This window comes from Paroedura picta, chromosome 7, assembly GCF_049243985.1.
Source record: "Paroedura picta isolate Pp20150507F chromosome 7, Ppicta_v3.0, whole genome shotgun sequence".
NCBI lineage: Eukaryota > Metazoa > Chordata > Lepidosauria > Squamata > Gekkonidae > Paroedura > Paroedura picta.
The window spans coordinates 46410423-46426148 of NC_135375.1; the positions used below are offsets into that span (position 1 = coordinate 46410423).

The following is a 15726-nucleotide window of genomic DNA, read 5'->3' on the forward strand; positions in this document are numbered from 1 at the left end:
GCATTACAACAACTAATCCTCATAAGAGTTATAACGTAAAAATACAGCACAGTGTAGTGGGTTAAAAAGTGATGGACTCTTATCTGGAGAGCCAGGTTTGGTTCCCCACTCCTCAACACGCAGCCGGCTGGTTGACCTTGAGCTGCTTTCAGTTCTCTCAGAGCTGATTTTACAGAGCAGTTCTCTTAGAGCTCTCTCAGCCCTACGTACCTCACAGGGTGTCTGTGGTGGGAAGAGGAAGGGAAAGGTGTTTGTATGCCACTTTAGAGCTCCAGGTAGTGAAAAGTGGGGTATTAAAAACAGTTATCTCCTTCTTATAGTGAGAAACTCCATTATTACATTGCAAGACTCCATGTCCCTAATCCTCCTTCCCAATAACCCTTGGAAAGGGTCTAGAGATTGTTAAATTTAGCTGGGGAAGCTGAATGTTCACTTTATAGAAATGTCTACATATCTGTCCACTGAGTGGTGCTAAACTACTGAAATGGGATTATTACCTATTTGAGGATACTGCCATGACTGATAAATACCTGAACCAACTCAGTTATTAACAATTATTATGTGTGACAGGCAGAAATGGCAACAAATTATACATTTCCTAGAGTGTTTATTGACTTCCTTGATATTGCACCTGTAACATTCTCCCCACCTCCCTTTTTAACCTCGCAAAACCCTGCGAGGTGGGTTAGAGTGAATGTACATGATTGGCTCAAGGTAACCTAGCAACCTTCAAGTTCAATGTGATTTTAACCTGGGTCTCCCAAATCATAGTCTGATGCTTTAGCCACTACATACCCACATTAATACTGAATGTCATGCAATTTTATATCACATGGCCTTGACACTGGCACCGTCTTCAAAGTAGTACTAGCTTTGTGATTCAAACAGAAACAAGTATTTTTGCTAGCAGGCTGTACATCTACTTCATTTGTTGGGAAAGCAGGGATGGATTTAAAATGGCATGTTGCGGTTTGTTCAGGATCTGGAATACTCTCTTCCTAGGAATGACTTACTTGCTACAGATTTTTAAATAAAATAATGCAGAAGGAGCCAAGGCAACTCCAGATAATTGCTAAGGGCCTCTACATTTCTATAATTGTTTCAAAGTTCCCTAATGTTAATAGTTGGCAAGCAAATGAAACCACAGTTGCTTTACATCTTCCTAACTGCCCAGGCAATATAAGCATTGTTACTTTAAAAAATGTGTGGCTCTTTGTTCACTGCCAAGTTTTGCAACTGGAATGGTCCCAGTGTGAATGGAAACACAGATTCCTAAATTACAAATCCTTATTCTTAGTCTAGTATGACCTATTTTTCTTCCATCAGGCCATGGGATGAAGAATGAATTAGACTTATGATGCTAATACACAAAGCACCCAAACACATAAAGAGGCAATGATAGGGCACAAGTCATTCCCTTTAAAAGGGCATCATTAGGCACACAATTAGGAGATGTGCACTTATAAGGGTAAGGGCAAGTTGGAATTAATTGTATTTACTAATCAGATGCTACAATGTTTTCATTTTTTTAAAAAAGCAAGCATACCCAGCTCCTCCTCCTGATTGATGGCCGCCCTGACTCTCCCCCAGAAACATTAGCCAGCTTGCCTGGAAGCGGTAAGAAAGATCCAAGCGAGGAAGCACGCCTACCCAATCTGGATGGAGTGCATCTAACAGTGGCCCACTCTGCTACGAACCTGGGTGTGATACTTGATGCCTCCCTCTCAATGGAGGCTCAGATCACAAATCAGGCTTAAGGTTTTGGTTATCACCTTTAAGGCCTTACGCGGTCTGGGCCCAGTATACTTGAGGGATCGCCTCTCCGCCTACACCCCTCAAAGAGCCTTGCGCTCTACCATCTCCAACCTCCTGGTGGTCCCTGGGCTCAAGGAAGCCTGCTTGACCTCAACCAAGGCCAGAGCTTTCTCCATTCTGGCCCCCATCTGGTGGAACAAGCTCCCAGATAAGATCAGGGCCCTGATGGAGCCTGAACAGTTCTGCAGGGCCTGCAAAAGGGAGCTTCTCCACCAGGCATTTGGTTGAGGTCAACCTAAACCAGTGCTTCCAATTGGCCCCCTAACCTCCCCCTACTCTGACTGCTATAAATCTATACAACATACTGTATAGATTTGTAGTAAGAGTTGAGCTGAAGCTCGTAGTTCCACCATTCCTTAATGTTGTTATTATGTTAATATTGTTATTCACCTTGTTTTAGAAATTATGTTACCTGTATCATTTTTCTTGTTCCAAGTAAACCGCCCTGAGCTTTCAGGGAGGGCGGTATATAAATACAATAAAATAAATAAACAAACAAATAAATAAAACATTCAGGGAAAATGTCTCAAATCCATCATTTTAAAACCCAGTTATCAGTGTCCACCCTATGTCCATCTCTCCATCCTCCTTTTTTCTATATGAATGTCTTTCAAAATCTCTAAATCACTTTCCAACATCCAGGATCAGGTTCTACAGGTTACGCCATCAACTGAATGCTAAAGCCAATTAATCTCTCTTCAGGAGTCCCCAATGTAGCACCTGGTAGCACCTTGGCACTCAAGATCTTTTGTGGTGTCGGCCAAGTATGTTTTTTTAGTGGGAGTGGCTGGAAGGGCTCTTGCTCAGCCAGACTTTTGACTGGCCATTGGAAATCTGATTGCCTAAGCAGATATTTTTAAGTTGCTTTGGCAGCAGCTGCCACCCCAGCACAAAGATCTTCACTGTGTGGCTGAAGGCAAGCTGTGTGTATGCCAGAAAAATACTTTAAAACAATGTGTTAATTTTTAAAGGATTTCTTGTTAGACAGAGCTTCTGTCTAAAGTGCTGAATAGTTCATTACACATGGCCTCACACACTGACATTTCATGGTTGGCTCCACCTCTGGCAGCAGCCATTTTTGTGGCTCCACCCACAACCCTGTGTCAAAATTACGAGGGTATCCACAGGCTGACAAGAGTTGGGAACTCCTGGTCTACTGATTCACTTTCTTCAATGCATTCTTCTGCTTTGTTAAATTCTTCAAAATCCAAATATCAAAGGAAAATAGTTTTAAGGACTTCTGCCATCCCTGAGTTTCTTCCTTTTGTGCTATGCATGACACTGTGCATCTTTTTCAAATGTATGTTTTCATAAGAGGTCACCTTCACATGTAATACTTTTACGTCTTTCCATACTAAATGACTGACTGGTAGGCACACATTCCCAGCAAACATATACGGAAGCCCAGGAGCACATAATCTCTCTTCACAGGTTTTTTTATATCAAATTGAACATCTTCTTGTTGTTGTTGTTAGGTGCGAAGTCGTGTCCGACCCATCACGACCCCATGGACAATCAAATTGAACTTCTACCCAACATCTAATTTCCTTAGGAGTTCCACCCTGTTCTCCCCATGGTTTGTCTTCCTCCTGCTCAAATCAAAGCTAATTCAATTTTATTCACTTGGCATATCCAGTACAGCCAGCTGCAGTGATTCAGAAGCTCTTAGGTGTCATGGCATTAATCACCTCTGTGATATCTGATATCAGACTTTGTATGTATGTTGTGATTTCTTAATGTGACCTGGCCAGGCAAAAACTCTCTCCCCTTGTGAATTCACCAAGGTGCTCTTCTGCCACCCAAAAGTAGACACTGTACTTATTAACAATGCTTTAAACTGATTTTGTAGAATCCTCCCAGAGCCATATTTTTCTTGGAATTAAATGCAATGGATCTGGCGATTCTCTTGTGTACAATCAGGCATTGCTATATAAATCACACACAAAAAATATTGACAGAATTCTTCTAAACAAATCAGACATGATAACCTTTCTCCATATATAACAATGAACATTTGGGAACTATTTCCCTTAATTGAAAAGGGATCTCTTCACTTTGGTTTGAATGAAGAAGCTCCTTTGTCCTCTTAATACCTGGATCCACTCTCTCTCTTAGCCTCCTTCCCAGTTAAATGGACAGTAGGCAGAATACCTTGGTCTGAGGTCCTGGAGACTCCACTGTCATTCTGAGTAAAAAAATATTCACCTTATGGTGATAGGTAGCTTTCTCAATGACAGAAATATGGAGTTAGGATTTGGATGGCAGTGCTGTGACTCTTTATAATAGGTCAACTCTTTATGATAGAATAGGGTAGTGATTCTCAACCTGGGGGTCGGGACCCCTTTGGGAGTCGAACAACCCTTTCACAGGGCTTGCAGCAGGGCAAGCAGCTTGGGGGGGGGCATCTACACGACAACCTTGTGGGGTAGATCAAGATAGAGCGTTCGTCTGTCTGGAGCAGCGGAAAACAAGTCTCCATAAAGCTGCACAATATTAATTCACATGACCAAACCGGTGTCCGGTGTAAACTGAAAGATATGTGCAATCTAGAATAAGACGCAGTGGTTTGTGGGGGGGGGGGTGCGTGAGTGGCTATGAGGAGCATCTGCCGAAATGCGCACTCTTCTTTTGAGCAAAGCAAGGAAGTTGATCTCGGGACCGCCAGGTTGGGGGTCGGAAGGCGCTCCTTGCCAGCCCTTTCCTTCAGCTCCAGCCAGGTCGAGGCGGCTCAACTTCTCCCCCTGTGCCGCCATAAGGCGGGAGCGAGAGCGCGAGAGGCACCTTCTCGGGCGACGACGCGTCTCCTCACAAGCGCGCAAAGGCCCAGAGGCGGCCGCCCCGACTTTCCCGCAAGGGCAGGCCGGGAAGACAGGAAAGATGGCTTGAGCGAAGCGTCGCTGGGCGGGCCAGCAGCCGCGAGAGGCGGGCGAGCGGCCGAGGGAGCGCCGCCTCCGCCTCGCCCGCGCCATTCCCCGCCCCAGCGCCGTGGAATAAGAGAGCCGGGAGGGGCGGCCAAGCCTCTCTCGCGCTCTGCCTCTCCCGCTCCTCGCCCTTGCAGCGTCGCTGTCGGCTCAGCGCGGGCCGCAGGCCCCGGGCATCCTGGACAGCAGGTAGGGCGGCGCGAGGCGAGGCCGCGATGGGTGGCTGTCCACCGCGGGCGGGGGGGGCGGGGGCGGGGGGGGGGGCGACTCCCGCAGCTGCAGGAGGAGGGGGGGAGCTGGCAGCGGAGGATGGTTGAGTTGCAGGGCATCATGTGCATGTCTCTGCCTGCTGGGAAAGGGCACCGCGTGCATGTAAACACACAGACGGGGGTGTACGTTGGCCTGAGACGCCATCCATGATGATGGGAGGGAGCCTTGCTGTGAGCTTCGGTGGGATGGAGCTTTCATTTCGTGTGTGACCACATGGACTACGTTTAGGCACTTAGGCCAGTTGTAGTTCTTTGTGTCTGTAAATACATGCATGACTATTTCTATATGCATGTCTGCATAGGATGAGCATACCCAGTAGACGACATAAGAGATTCATGACACAGGGGTATGTCTGAATGTAAATCACACAGATTTCTTTAATATATTTAACAATATCCTGCGTGCCATATTGTTGATGAGGGTGTAAGTGTATATATTGTAATATGTACTCTTGATTTTTGCACAGAACACTGTTATCTAAGTGTGCTTTTTTACTCCATGCTTATGCCACACAGTAGACCTCCAGTAGTCATGTGATATTGTATGCCCTGTCCTATAGAGAATTTCCTTAATATTGTATATGCAGCATATTTCATTATGCATATATAAGATGCTTGTGTCTAGTATGTTTTGCATAATAAAGATATACACAATATAGAAATATAGGTGCAGAAATGTCATTGGTTTGTAATGCATAGTTGAGCACCTAGTTCCTTCAGTGCTGCTTGCTTGCTCTGTTGTTTTTAGTGTCAGTAAGCTATATGGTAGCATGTAGTATTTCTGCAGTGACAGGAAACTGAAAATAGCCTTATCCCAGTATATAACATTAGGCCCTCACCATTAAATAATTTGACACATTCTTGCATCACACAGAAAGAAGTGGTAAAACTGTAAAACAAAACCATTTTTATTTCTTTGTTTTGCAAATTAATCATAGGAATCATAGGTTTTCTAGTAATCTACTGCTGTGTACCTATGCCTGGTAGATAACTCAAATGCCTCTCTGTTGTCAGTCAGGTAGAGTATTAAAGGTGTGCCAAGGAATAGTGCTGAAGTGTAGTTTGTGTGAGTGCATCAAGGCCTCTCTGTGGTACTGCTGCCTTGGCTCCTTGTCCATATAAGGAAGTAGCACTATGGAGAGCTCTTGGCAGCCTCTGATTCTTCTGCCCGACCAACCTTGGATCGCTTTTTTGCCCTGCATTCATAAATTCTGGTCTTCACCTACTTCTCTTGTATACATTCCAACAACATTCCCTTTTTTAAATGTGCATCTGAATAAGATCCGCACAGTGATGAGACATGCAGAGCGATGGAATTTTGTGGCTGGAAGAAAGTGCAGGTGGTGTTTGGAGTTTGAAAATGAGGAGCTCTGATCCCTTCAAGCAATATTTTTATGCCTAAGATTGTTCAAGTACTAAATTTTCAAGGTTGTATTACTAAGTATTTTCCATAAAGGCAGTTGAATTAATACCACTCTGTGAACCTACTTTATTTCTAATGATGATGATTCTGAACTGAAGTATTTCTCCATTGTGATGCAAAAATATGGATTTCCCTTTTGTTTCTATTGTCACACAGAAATGGTTTTCTAAAGATGGTCAAATCCCAACATGTGTGTTTAATACATTTATGATGTATAGTGTGGTGTATAGTATGCCCTGACATGCAGTTTTTAAACATATGTATCATAGTGTTTATATAGAAAAGGGTATGCCAGTGTCATAAACTGTAACTAGTTTTATATATCACATATGTTGGGATAAGTCTGTCTATTGTCAGAAAGGCAGCTTGAGTTTCTACTAGAAAAAGCTAACACAAACAAACAGGCTATCCCCCCTCACCCCCATGTGCCTACTTATCAACAATATATCTTTTGTTATAGAAGTCAAGGTTTCTAGGTGAGATATGTAACACAGCATGTGAGGTAATGCTTTCTATATATATAAATACATGTAAAATCTCCTTACCAGACCTAGGAGTGTGGTTCTGAAAGGCAAATCCCACAAAGGACAAGAATATGCATATATTATGTAAATGCTTTCAGCCATTGGATTTGAATACAGCAGTATACTGCAAACATAAAGATTAGGAAACATCTGTTGCTAGGGAAAGCAGTAGCTGGAACCAGACACCAGAGGGTGGGATCTGATTCAAATGAACCAGTCTTAATTATCACCTGCTTAAAAAAAAAAATCTGTTTTGTGTACATTCTACATGACTAATGGATTTCTCTTATTAACACTGGTATTTTTGTAAGCCTAAGAGATCTTTGCTTGCCTTAGAGCAGTGTGTACAAGCTTCAGAATACAGAGGATGTTGGCTGATGTAAACCTTGTCCCCATCAACAAGGAATTCCAGAGTGTTACAGCCCCAATTCTTTCTCTTGGCCGTCTTGAATCATTCACAGGTCACATGTTTCTTTGGATCAGGAATGATAACAGCTTTACTATTCTTTGAGACTTTGGTTTTCCAAATGCGTTCCACATCATGATAGGTTATCAGGGATTCCACCATGAGAAGACTGATAAAGACTGGAAATGTAGACCCCGTTCAACTTTCTCAGGGTCTTAAAGAACAGGTGTCCTCAAACATGGTGGTTGCCCTGCTTACCACTGGCTGAGCACTTTTGTCGCTGATAGTTAGTACAGCCAGCCTGGGGTGAGTGTTGGAGAGGGGTATGATGAGGCAGCTCTGTTTTGCTCTGATTATCCATGCCCTGTAAGTACCCTGGGAAAGAGTCCATAAGCAAGACAATGATCTCAATAGGCTGTAACAAAGGGAGGCAAAATTGTTTCTCTGACCTTGATGCTGCTTGCCATAGACCCAGGATGTTATGAAGAGCCTATCAGTCCCTGTCCTCACCCACCTATCAACATGAGCTATCTTTCACACAGGTAGTGTCTGCTTAAAAATATATATGCCATGAGCATGCAAAACCTAGCTCCTTTATGCTATACATACACATATATTAGAGAAGAACAGATGGTGTTTTATATCCCCATTTTTCCCTACCCAAAGGAGTCCCAAAGCAGTTTACAAACACCTTTCCCTTTCTCTCCCCACAGCAAATGCTCTGTGAGGTAGGTGAGGCTGAGAGAGCTCTGACAGAACAGCTCTGTGAGAACAGCCCAAAGAACTGTGACTAGCCCAAGGTCATCCAGCTGGCTGCATGTGGAAGAGTAGGGAATTCGAATCTGCCACTCTCAACCACTACACCACACTGGCTGAAAGCCATCACATGCAGCTGAATAAATAGTGCACTGTTACTCACAAATATCAATTCTTTTTTGTTTCCTACAAATCTGTATAACAAATAGGAAACCAAATTCTACATATAATTCTTATATTCCCCCAATCCCATTTATTCATTTGACTATTGTTTCCTTTAGGCAAATTTAAGTCATGCTTTTAGGAGAAAGGCAGAAGAAATTAAACAAAAAAATAATGCTTAAAAAATAATGTTTGAACATTTTAATGTGGAAAGGTTTGGCGGGGGTACTCTTCTGGTGTTCTTGCCACCATGATGGTTGATATAATAATGGTTGATACAACGAATAAACATTGGAGCAGGCATGCTAAAGACCTTTATATAGATAGGCAAATCTTTGCATCACACCAAAAGCCAGCATGTATCTGTCCTTTCAACCAAAATGAACAAATATAAAAAATCATTAATAGGGTAAAGGGTACATAGCAGGAAAAAAATGATATAACAAGCTTCCCTAAAATATGCATTATTCATGATGTGGACCAGGGAGAAAGTGCAAGATGTACCACCACTGTACTGCTGCTGCAAATTATGGGCCAGAACATCTGCAGCATGTTTTTAAATATGACTGAGGTCTTTGCCTATGGTCCACATTGCATATAAATTGAACCTGATTTTTTTTAAATATCTGAAAAGTGACGAAATATCTCTGGATAAAATAGGTTAAGCAGTGGCATCTGATCCTGCCAGGGGTTGTTGGTTCTATTCTACTTGTGGTTGGTCTCATGAATGTGTAAACAAATCTTATTGACAATTTGTTTCATTATAATTCATGAGACCTTTAGAGTCATTGTGGCAGACTCTAATCTGGAGAACCAGGCTCAATCCCCCACTCCTCCAGATGTCACCAACTAGGTGACCTTGAGCTGGTTGTAGTTCTTGCAGTGCAGTTCTCACAGAGCTCTTTCAGTTCCACCTGCCTCACAGGGCATCTGTTGTGGGGAAAGGAAGGAAAGGTGTTTGTAAGCTGCTTTGGGACTCTTTTGGGTAGCGAATGGTGGATTATTAAATAAAAGCTCCATCTTGTACATCTTACCTTACAAATGTTAGGCTTGTTTATGAAAAATCGTGTGTGTGTGTGTTTTAATCTTTGCCTTTGAGGAGGGGGAAAAACTTAGCCTGAACCGCTGTCCAAGGCTGTTTGTAACTGGGAAAAAATATTTATCTCCTGGTTATTTTACCTGTGTTCAGTTTCAATTTTGGGGGAATTGCCAACTATTGATTCTGTATGCACAGGCACTAATGCAGATTAGGATCTTTATTCTGCCATAAGAAACTGGGAGAACTTTAGTTTCCCTTAATTAAGAGTATAAACTTTTATTAAAAAGTAACTATTCTGGGTTGTGATGCTGAAAGTTCCTTTAGCATTGATTAGTGTTCTTAATGTTTCTGCTTATTGACAAGTCTCCAATAATGGCCTACTTTTTAAATTTAATTTGGTATCGCTCTAGTAATGGTTATTGGCCATCTTCTGGTTCTGGTGTTTGTTTTATGTATTTGTATGGAATCATCTAATTCTGGTTTTAATGTTTTTATTGTGCTGCATTGGGAACCCTGATCAGATAGGAAGGTGACATAAAAATGTTTTGAGTAAGTAAATGAATACTTACCTAATTACTTTTGACTGTCTCGTGATTCTCCCTGGTCCTATACTTGGCATTTGGAATTGTTGCATTGAATTCAGTTCTTTTAATCATTACTTTGGTAACATTTCTGGAAACTTTCAAAAATATTTTAATTACAGGCCAAAAGTTAACCTTACAACAGAACTTCTGATAGACTGACCATTGTGTTAACTATAAACTAATGAAGCTTTGCACAACTGGCCTAAGAAAGTTATCTCCTAATGGCTTTACTGATTTGCTCAAGCTGGCTACAACAGTGCATATAAAATTAGCTTCAATGAGAATAGAGCCTCCTGTCTACAGTAACCTTATTGGGTTTGTTGCAAGGAGCATTCTAGTGATGGATTTCAGCTCTGCTGTCTTTGTGTGCCATGTTCTAAACCCATAAAGAAGACCAATAGCATAACTGGTATAAAATATGCATGTTTAACGATGTCACATGTTACTTTTTTCAGGGTCCTCTTACCCATCTCCGTTTAAACTTTAAACGATGCTTCTCATCGCGTTGCTTAAAAAATATGTATGGTTTTGATGTGAAATGTGTCTCTTTTTGCAGCTGTCTAAAGAGAGGCAATTGGATAACTAAAAGCCTTTGTATATTATCTTACTGGTATGTCGTTCCTTCTTCTGATGATTCAGTATTATAAAGAGGGAAAATGATAGATTTCAGTACTATTTACATTTCTTGATATTTCACCTCCTTTTTTGGAATCCTGATCCTTAAAATTAATCCTATTGATTTCTTTGCTTTGTGTGTGAGTGTGAAACAAACTACAGAATGACCAATACTGGTGGGTAGCGGTATTGGTCTGGAGCACCTGAACGATGTTTGAGTCTGATAGCACCTTTAAGACCAACACATTTTTATTTCAGATATAAGTGTTTGTGCGCACATGCACATAAAAGGTTATACCCAGAATAAAACATATATATATACCCAGAATAAAACATATATATATATGTTTATATATATATATAATCTCAGTACAGTGGATTAACTGCAGATATATTTAGCATTCAAAGAGACCCACATACATTATTTCAGTAATCCTTGCTGTAAGGCAGGGCAGTATTATCTTCAATATCTCCATATTACAAGGAGGTAAAAGCCAAGAATGGTTTCCCTATGACAAGTAGTGAGGCTGTGGTTCAGGTAAGATGGAGTCACAACTGTAAATGTCCCAAGACATGAAATGTCTTCCCAGTCATGCGGCTCATTCACTTGACATTTTTCAGAAGCTGGATAGGTGAAGTCCATGTTGATTATTTGGTTGTGGCTGGACTTTTTTCAGAGACTTCCACAGCAAATACAAATGGGGGGTAGCCATACTGTTAATCTACTTGTGAAAGATTTTGTGAGGATGTACTGTCTTTGTGATCATTCTCAGCCAAACATCAAAAGGATTGTGTGTTCTAGTCCATAGACATATAGGCCTTCTGCAGCAGTACAACAAAAAGCAGGAAAAATAGTTCCCTTGTTCCAGTGAGACCAAAGAAGTAGATGTGCAAGGTCAGTTCAGCATCACTGGAAAATGTTTGCACTAAACACTGTGTAGAAGCAAGCTACAGCGACTGTCTGCAAAATGAGCTCTCTCTCTTTTTCATGCTGCCTTAAAAAAGCTAATTATTTACCCAGCTTCAACAAAATCCAGATATTTTCCCATTTAGCAGAAAGTAAGAAAAAAGAATACAGTCTCCGAAAAGGGAAAATGTATATCCATGGAGAGATGTTGGATGAGTAGAAAAACACAGGCATTAGAGTAAGGGTGAACATGAGTTAGACTATATACTGCTTAGGGCAAGACAGTGTTATATTCTGGATTGGAGGGATTGTTGGTGGATACATACGGCCACCACATTTATTTCCCTTCTGTGGTAGAGGAAGCAAGAAGGTGACGTCTCACTGCCTACTAGAAAGAAAAATAGACTGCCCAGCCTAGCTACAGTTTGTGGAGCCCTGTTGATTCCCAACAGTAAAAGGAGACAATGTAAGACTTTTTGGATAACTTTTAATGTCAGTCTTGTTAGTATGGCACGAACCTGTAAATACATATGTAAATTCTTGGAGTCTAGTGTGTGATCAAGTTACTTTTGATTTCCCCATGCACCAGCCTGATTTGTTGCAGTCATGTAAAATTGAAAATTCCTAAACTGGTTCCTGGTTCTTACATATTCCAGACATTAAAGGCTGGCTTGAAGAGAGTGTTTCCTGTCATATGTTAGTGTAGCTTCATTCCTAGGCAGGATCTCTGGATGGAATTCACTCTACTGTTGTAAGGAATTTGACTGGTTCACTGTTCTGTGATTGTCGCCTTCATAATTATTGGTTTAAAGAGAAATCAATACTCTGTTTTATGAATAAGAAACTGTGCCCATGACATAAATGACTTGTTCAAGGCCACACTATGAGTGATATGGGACTTGAATTCAAGCCCAACTGTATGCTGATAAGACCACATTCCTTTACTCTAGCTAAGACAGAATCTGCTTCAGAAGATCTAAAACTATCCGTCCTCAAGGTCAAGTTGGGAAATAAAATCCAAGAGAAACTGTAATACATCTTTCTGTTTATTGGTATCACACTAATAAAGCTTGTTTTTGTATTTCCAGGCTAGCAGACACAAATTTAAAATGGAAGTTGACATTAATGGAGAGTCCAGGTCTATCCTAGCTACTCTCCCTCTGCCCATTGCTGAGGTGGGTGCCTCAGGCAAGGTAGACTCAGAAAAACCTCGTTGTTCCAGCACTCCATGTTCACCGATGCGGCAGACTGTTTCAGGCTATCAGATCCTCCACATGGATTCTAACTATTTGGTTGGTTTCACAACTGGGGAAGAGCTCTTGAAGTTAGCCCAGAAGTGCACTGTAGGCGAGGAGAACAAAGTTGAAGTGGTGCCTACCTTGCGCTCCAAACAACTTGACTCAGGACTGTCCCGTTCCTCACGAGTGTGTAAAGCTAGAAGCAGATATTACCAGCCTTATGAAATCCCAGCCATCAACGGTCGGAGAAGGCGGCGAATGCCTAGCTCAGGGGATAAATGTACCAAGCCACTACCTTATGAACCCTACAAGGCTTTTCATGGTCCTTTGCCTCTTTGCCTTTTCAAGGGTAAAAGGGCTCACTCTAAATCTCTAGACTACCTCAACTTAGACAGAATGAACATCAAGGAACCAGCTGACACAGAAGTGCTTCAGTATCAGCTCCAACATCTGACCCTAAGAGGGGACCGTATGTTTGCTAGGAACAACACATGAAGATAAATTATCCTTGTTTTTTTGTTGCATCAAAATCCTCCATGCAGTGTGAACAGACTTGCACATGGTACTTAAAAAGAATAAGATTAAGAAGATGGTGCAGAGGGGGAAAAGTCATATTGAAGGAACTACTGGACAATCCTGATTGCAGATGTCTTTAGAAGACTATAACGAAACAGAAGGTTTTGCACAAGGATAACTGAAATCCATGGTGATGTAACACTCAGAAATTTATGTACTGTGACTTATTTCTAACTGGGCTTGCTGTAAGAAATTACTCCTGGATAAGCACTGAAATACACTCTTAATTCTTAATGTTAAACATGTATGTATGCAACAACTTTTTTTGCATTGTAGAAAAGAAAATGTTTGAACAGAACCATATGTTCTTTAAAATAACGCAGTTTTACATTTCTTGTAACTGGATTTGCACTGGGAACAAAATTAATCACTGATTAAATTAAGCCTGAGAGCTTTGTACTTGTATTACTGGAGCAGATTTTTAAAAATGTAACCGAATTAGATTTCATATTTCAAATTTATTTCAATGTCAATTTTAAAGATGTTTCAAGTGAAAAATGAAGAATGATTTGAAAATCAAACATTAATTGTTTGATAAATTTAGTATCTTCATTTTTAAAATTTCTTAATTCCTGCCTGGGAACCCCTACTTTGTGTGTATATATATATTGTAAAAGTCTGCATCTGAATCTGCAGAATATGAAAGGAATTTTAGATTCCAGTGCTACCGTATTGCATAATTATGATGATAGGTCTTACCAGACCACATTTTTAGCACTACACTGGATCATTCCAGTTTATTTACAGCACTGAATACTACTTTTTAAAATCTAGAGTGTGGGCTTTGACTTTAAAAAGCCATGACCATTTCTATACTGGATTATAATTTACGTCAAATGCACTGGTTTAAAACATTGTTTCAAGAAATCATCTCCCAACAAACCCTAATTTATCTATTCTAACTTTAGCATTTAAAATAACCTGTAATTTTAAAATCTCTTTAAACTTGCAGTTTGTTCCTGAAGCAGTGTGCAACCATGTTATGTTTTTTGTCCGTAAATTATTTAAGTGTGAAGGTTTAAAATGATTTTGTTTGAGGGAGAGGGGGGGTTGAATTATCTGTGAAGCCAATAATTTATTGATCATTCCTGGGAAAGTCCTAGCTTTTCTGAATGGAAAGACTGAGTGGTTTATTTGTTTTCTTAAGAAGGAATGCACATGCTTTGGAATCATCTCACCTTTCCTCCTTTTTCCCACTTACAGCATAGAATCTGTGGATAGTTTTTGTTTAAATTTAAGAATATGCTAGTAATTTTTACAGCAAGCTGCACCATTCTATTGTAGTGAGGAAGGATTTCTTAAGCTGATTGACATAGCATTTAGCGTGACCTGTGGGATACTGTCCAATGCCAAAGAGAGGGGTTTTACACTTCATGATAAAACATTATTTATTGATTTACCCTTTGGAACAACCCTGTTGGCTATGAAATAAAAGGGTGATGTGCATACCTCTATATGAAGTTGTTGTGTTTTGCTGTTCTGCATGGTGGATTGTGAATCCTACTAAAGTGTAACATTTTATAGGCCTCCTCAGAAATCCTATGGAACTTGAAGCAACATTGAGAGCCGGCTCTGGGCTAGTCACAGTCCTGAAAGTGCGGTCTGAGTAGTCCTATCAGAGCTCTCTCAGCCCTACCTATCTCACAGGACATCTATTGTAAGAGAAGAAGGCAAGGTGATTGTAAGCCACTTTGGGACAACTTGATTAGAAATGCCACTTTTCTGCTGCTGCAGTGGCAGAATTTGTTACTAGCTAGATTTGCATAGAGCCTTGGTTGAACTGCAGTATGATCTGCTACATGGGAAATTTTGTAGGAAGAGGGTAAGGAAACATTTTCCATATTCAAACTTGTCCTTCGTATTCTGTGGATAACTGCCTCTGTGTGGCAGTCATCTTTTTTCCATGTAAATTATACATTCATAGGCTCTTAAAACTTAAACAATGATATTTTAGGTTGGTCGTTTTGATTGTATGAAAGCTTAGGTGAACCCTGTGAAATCCATTGCTAGAACCTTGCTCTTCTATTATTAGTTGTCTTTTTGAAATAGAGGGACAAGAAATAGAGACTGAATAATAATGCATTATGTAAGCAAGACTGTGATATAGAATTTTGAATATAAAGCTTCTCTGTAGGTGGTGAATGATGTTTTGATATTGCAGAATAACCTTATTATACTTGTGTATGAGAATCTGCTTTCCCAAGAATTCTGGTTAACTAGATATTGGTCCCAGTATTCAGAAGTAGCTCAGGACATAGGATTTCTCAAGTTAAGGTTCGGCATCAGCAGCCTCATTGTAAGCCATCACCACTTGAAATTTGCCTTGAAGAAGCTCATGTGATATTCCATATAGATCACAGAGTAGTTCTGTCATATGTAAACACTGAAGTGGCCCACATAACTCCACAGAGAAACTAGGGATAATGAACCTGTCCACAGCAAGGACAGAGGTAATGTTCAGGCCAACCAGTGGAACAACCAGAGCCTGGAT

The 15726-nt window shown here is 40.7% G+C and overlaps 1 protein-coding gene across 4 annotated transcripts; it reads left to right on the forward strand.

The window, feature by feature from the left end:
• Positions 1-4562: 4562 nt before the first annotated feature.
• Positions 4563-15113, forward strand: MACIR (macrophage immunometabolism regulator). Of its 4 annotated transcripts, none has more exons than XM_077347734.1 (3): positions 4796-4925; positions 9837-9864; positions 12510-15112. In XM_077347734.1, exon 3 carries the CDS (start codon positions 12531-12533, stop codon positions 13152-13154), a length of 624 nt encoding a protein of 207 aa, XP_077203849.1. In that variant the 5' UTR covers positions 4796-4925; positions 9837-9864; positions 12510-12530; the 3' UTR covers positions 13155-15112. The 4 variants fall into 4 exon arrangements, with proteins under 4 accessions (XP_077203852.1, XP_077203849.1, XP_077203850.1 ...); XM_077347735.1 differs by having other exon boundaries at positions 4798-4925; positions 9841-9864; XM_077347736.1 differs by lacking the exon at positions 4796-4925 and adding an exon at positions 6904-7900 and having other exon boundaries at positions 12510-15113.
• Positions 15114-15726: the final 613 nt, after the last annotated feature.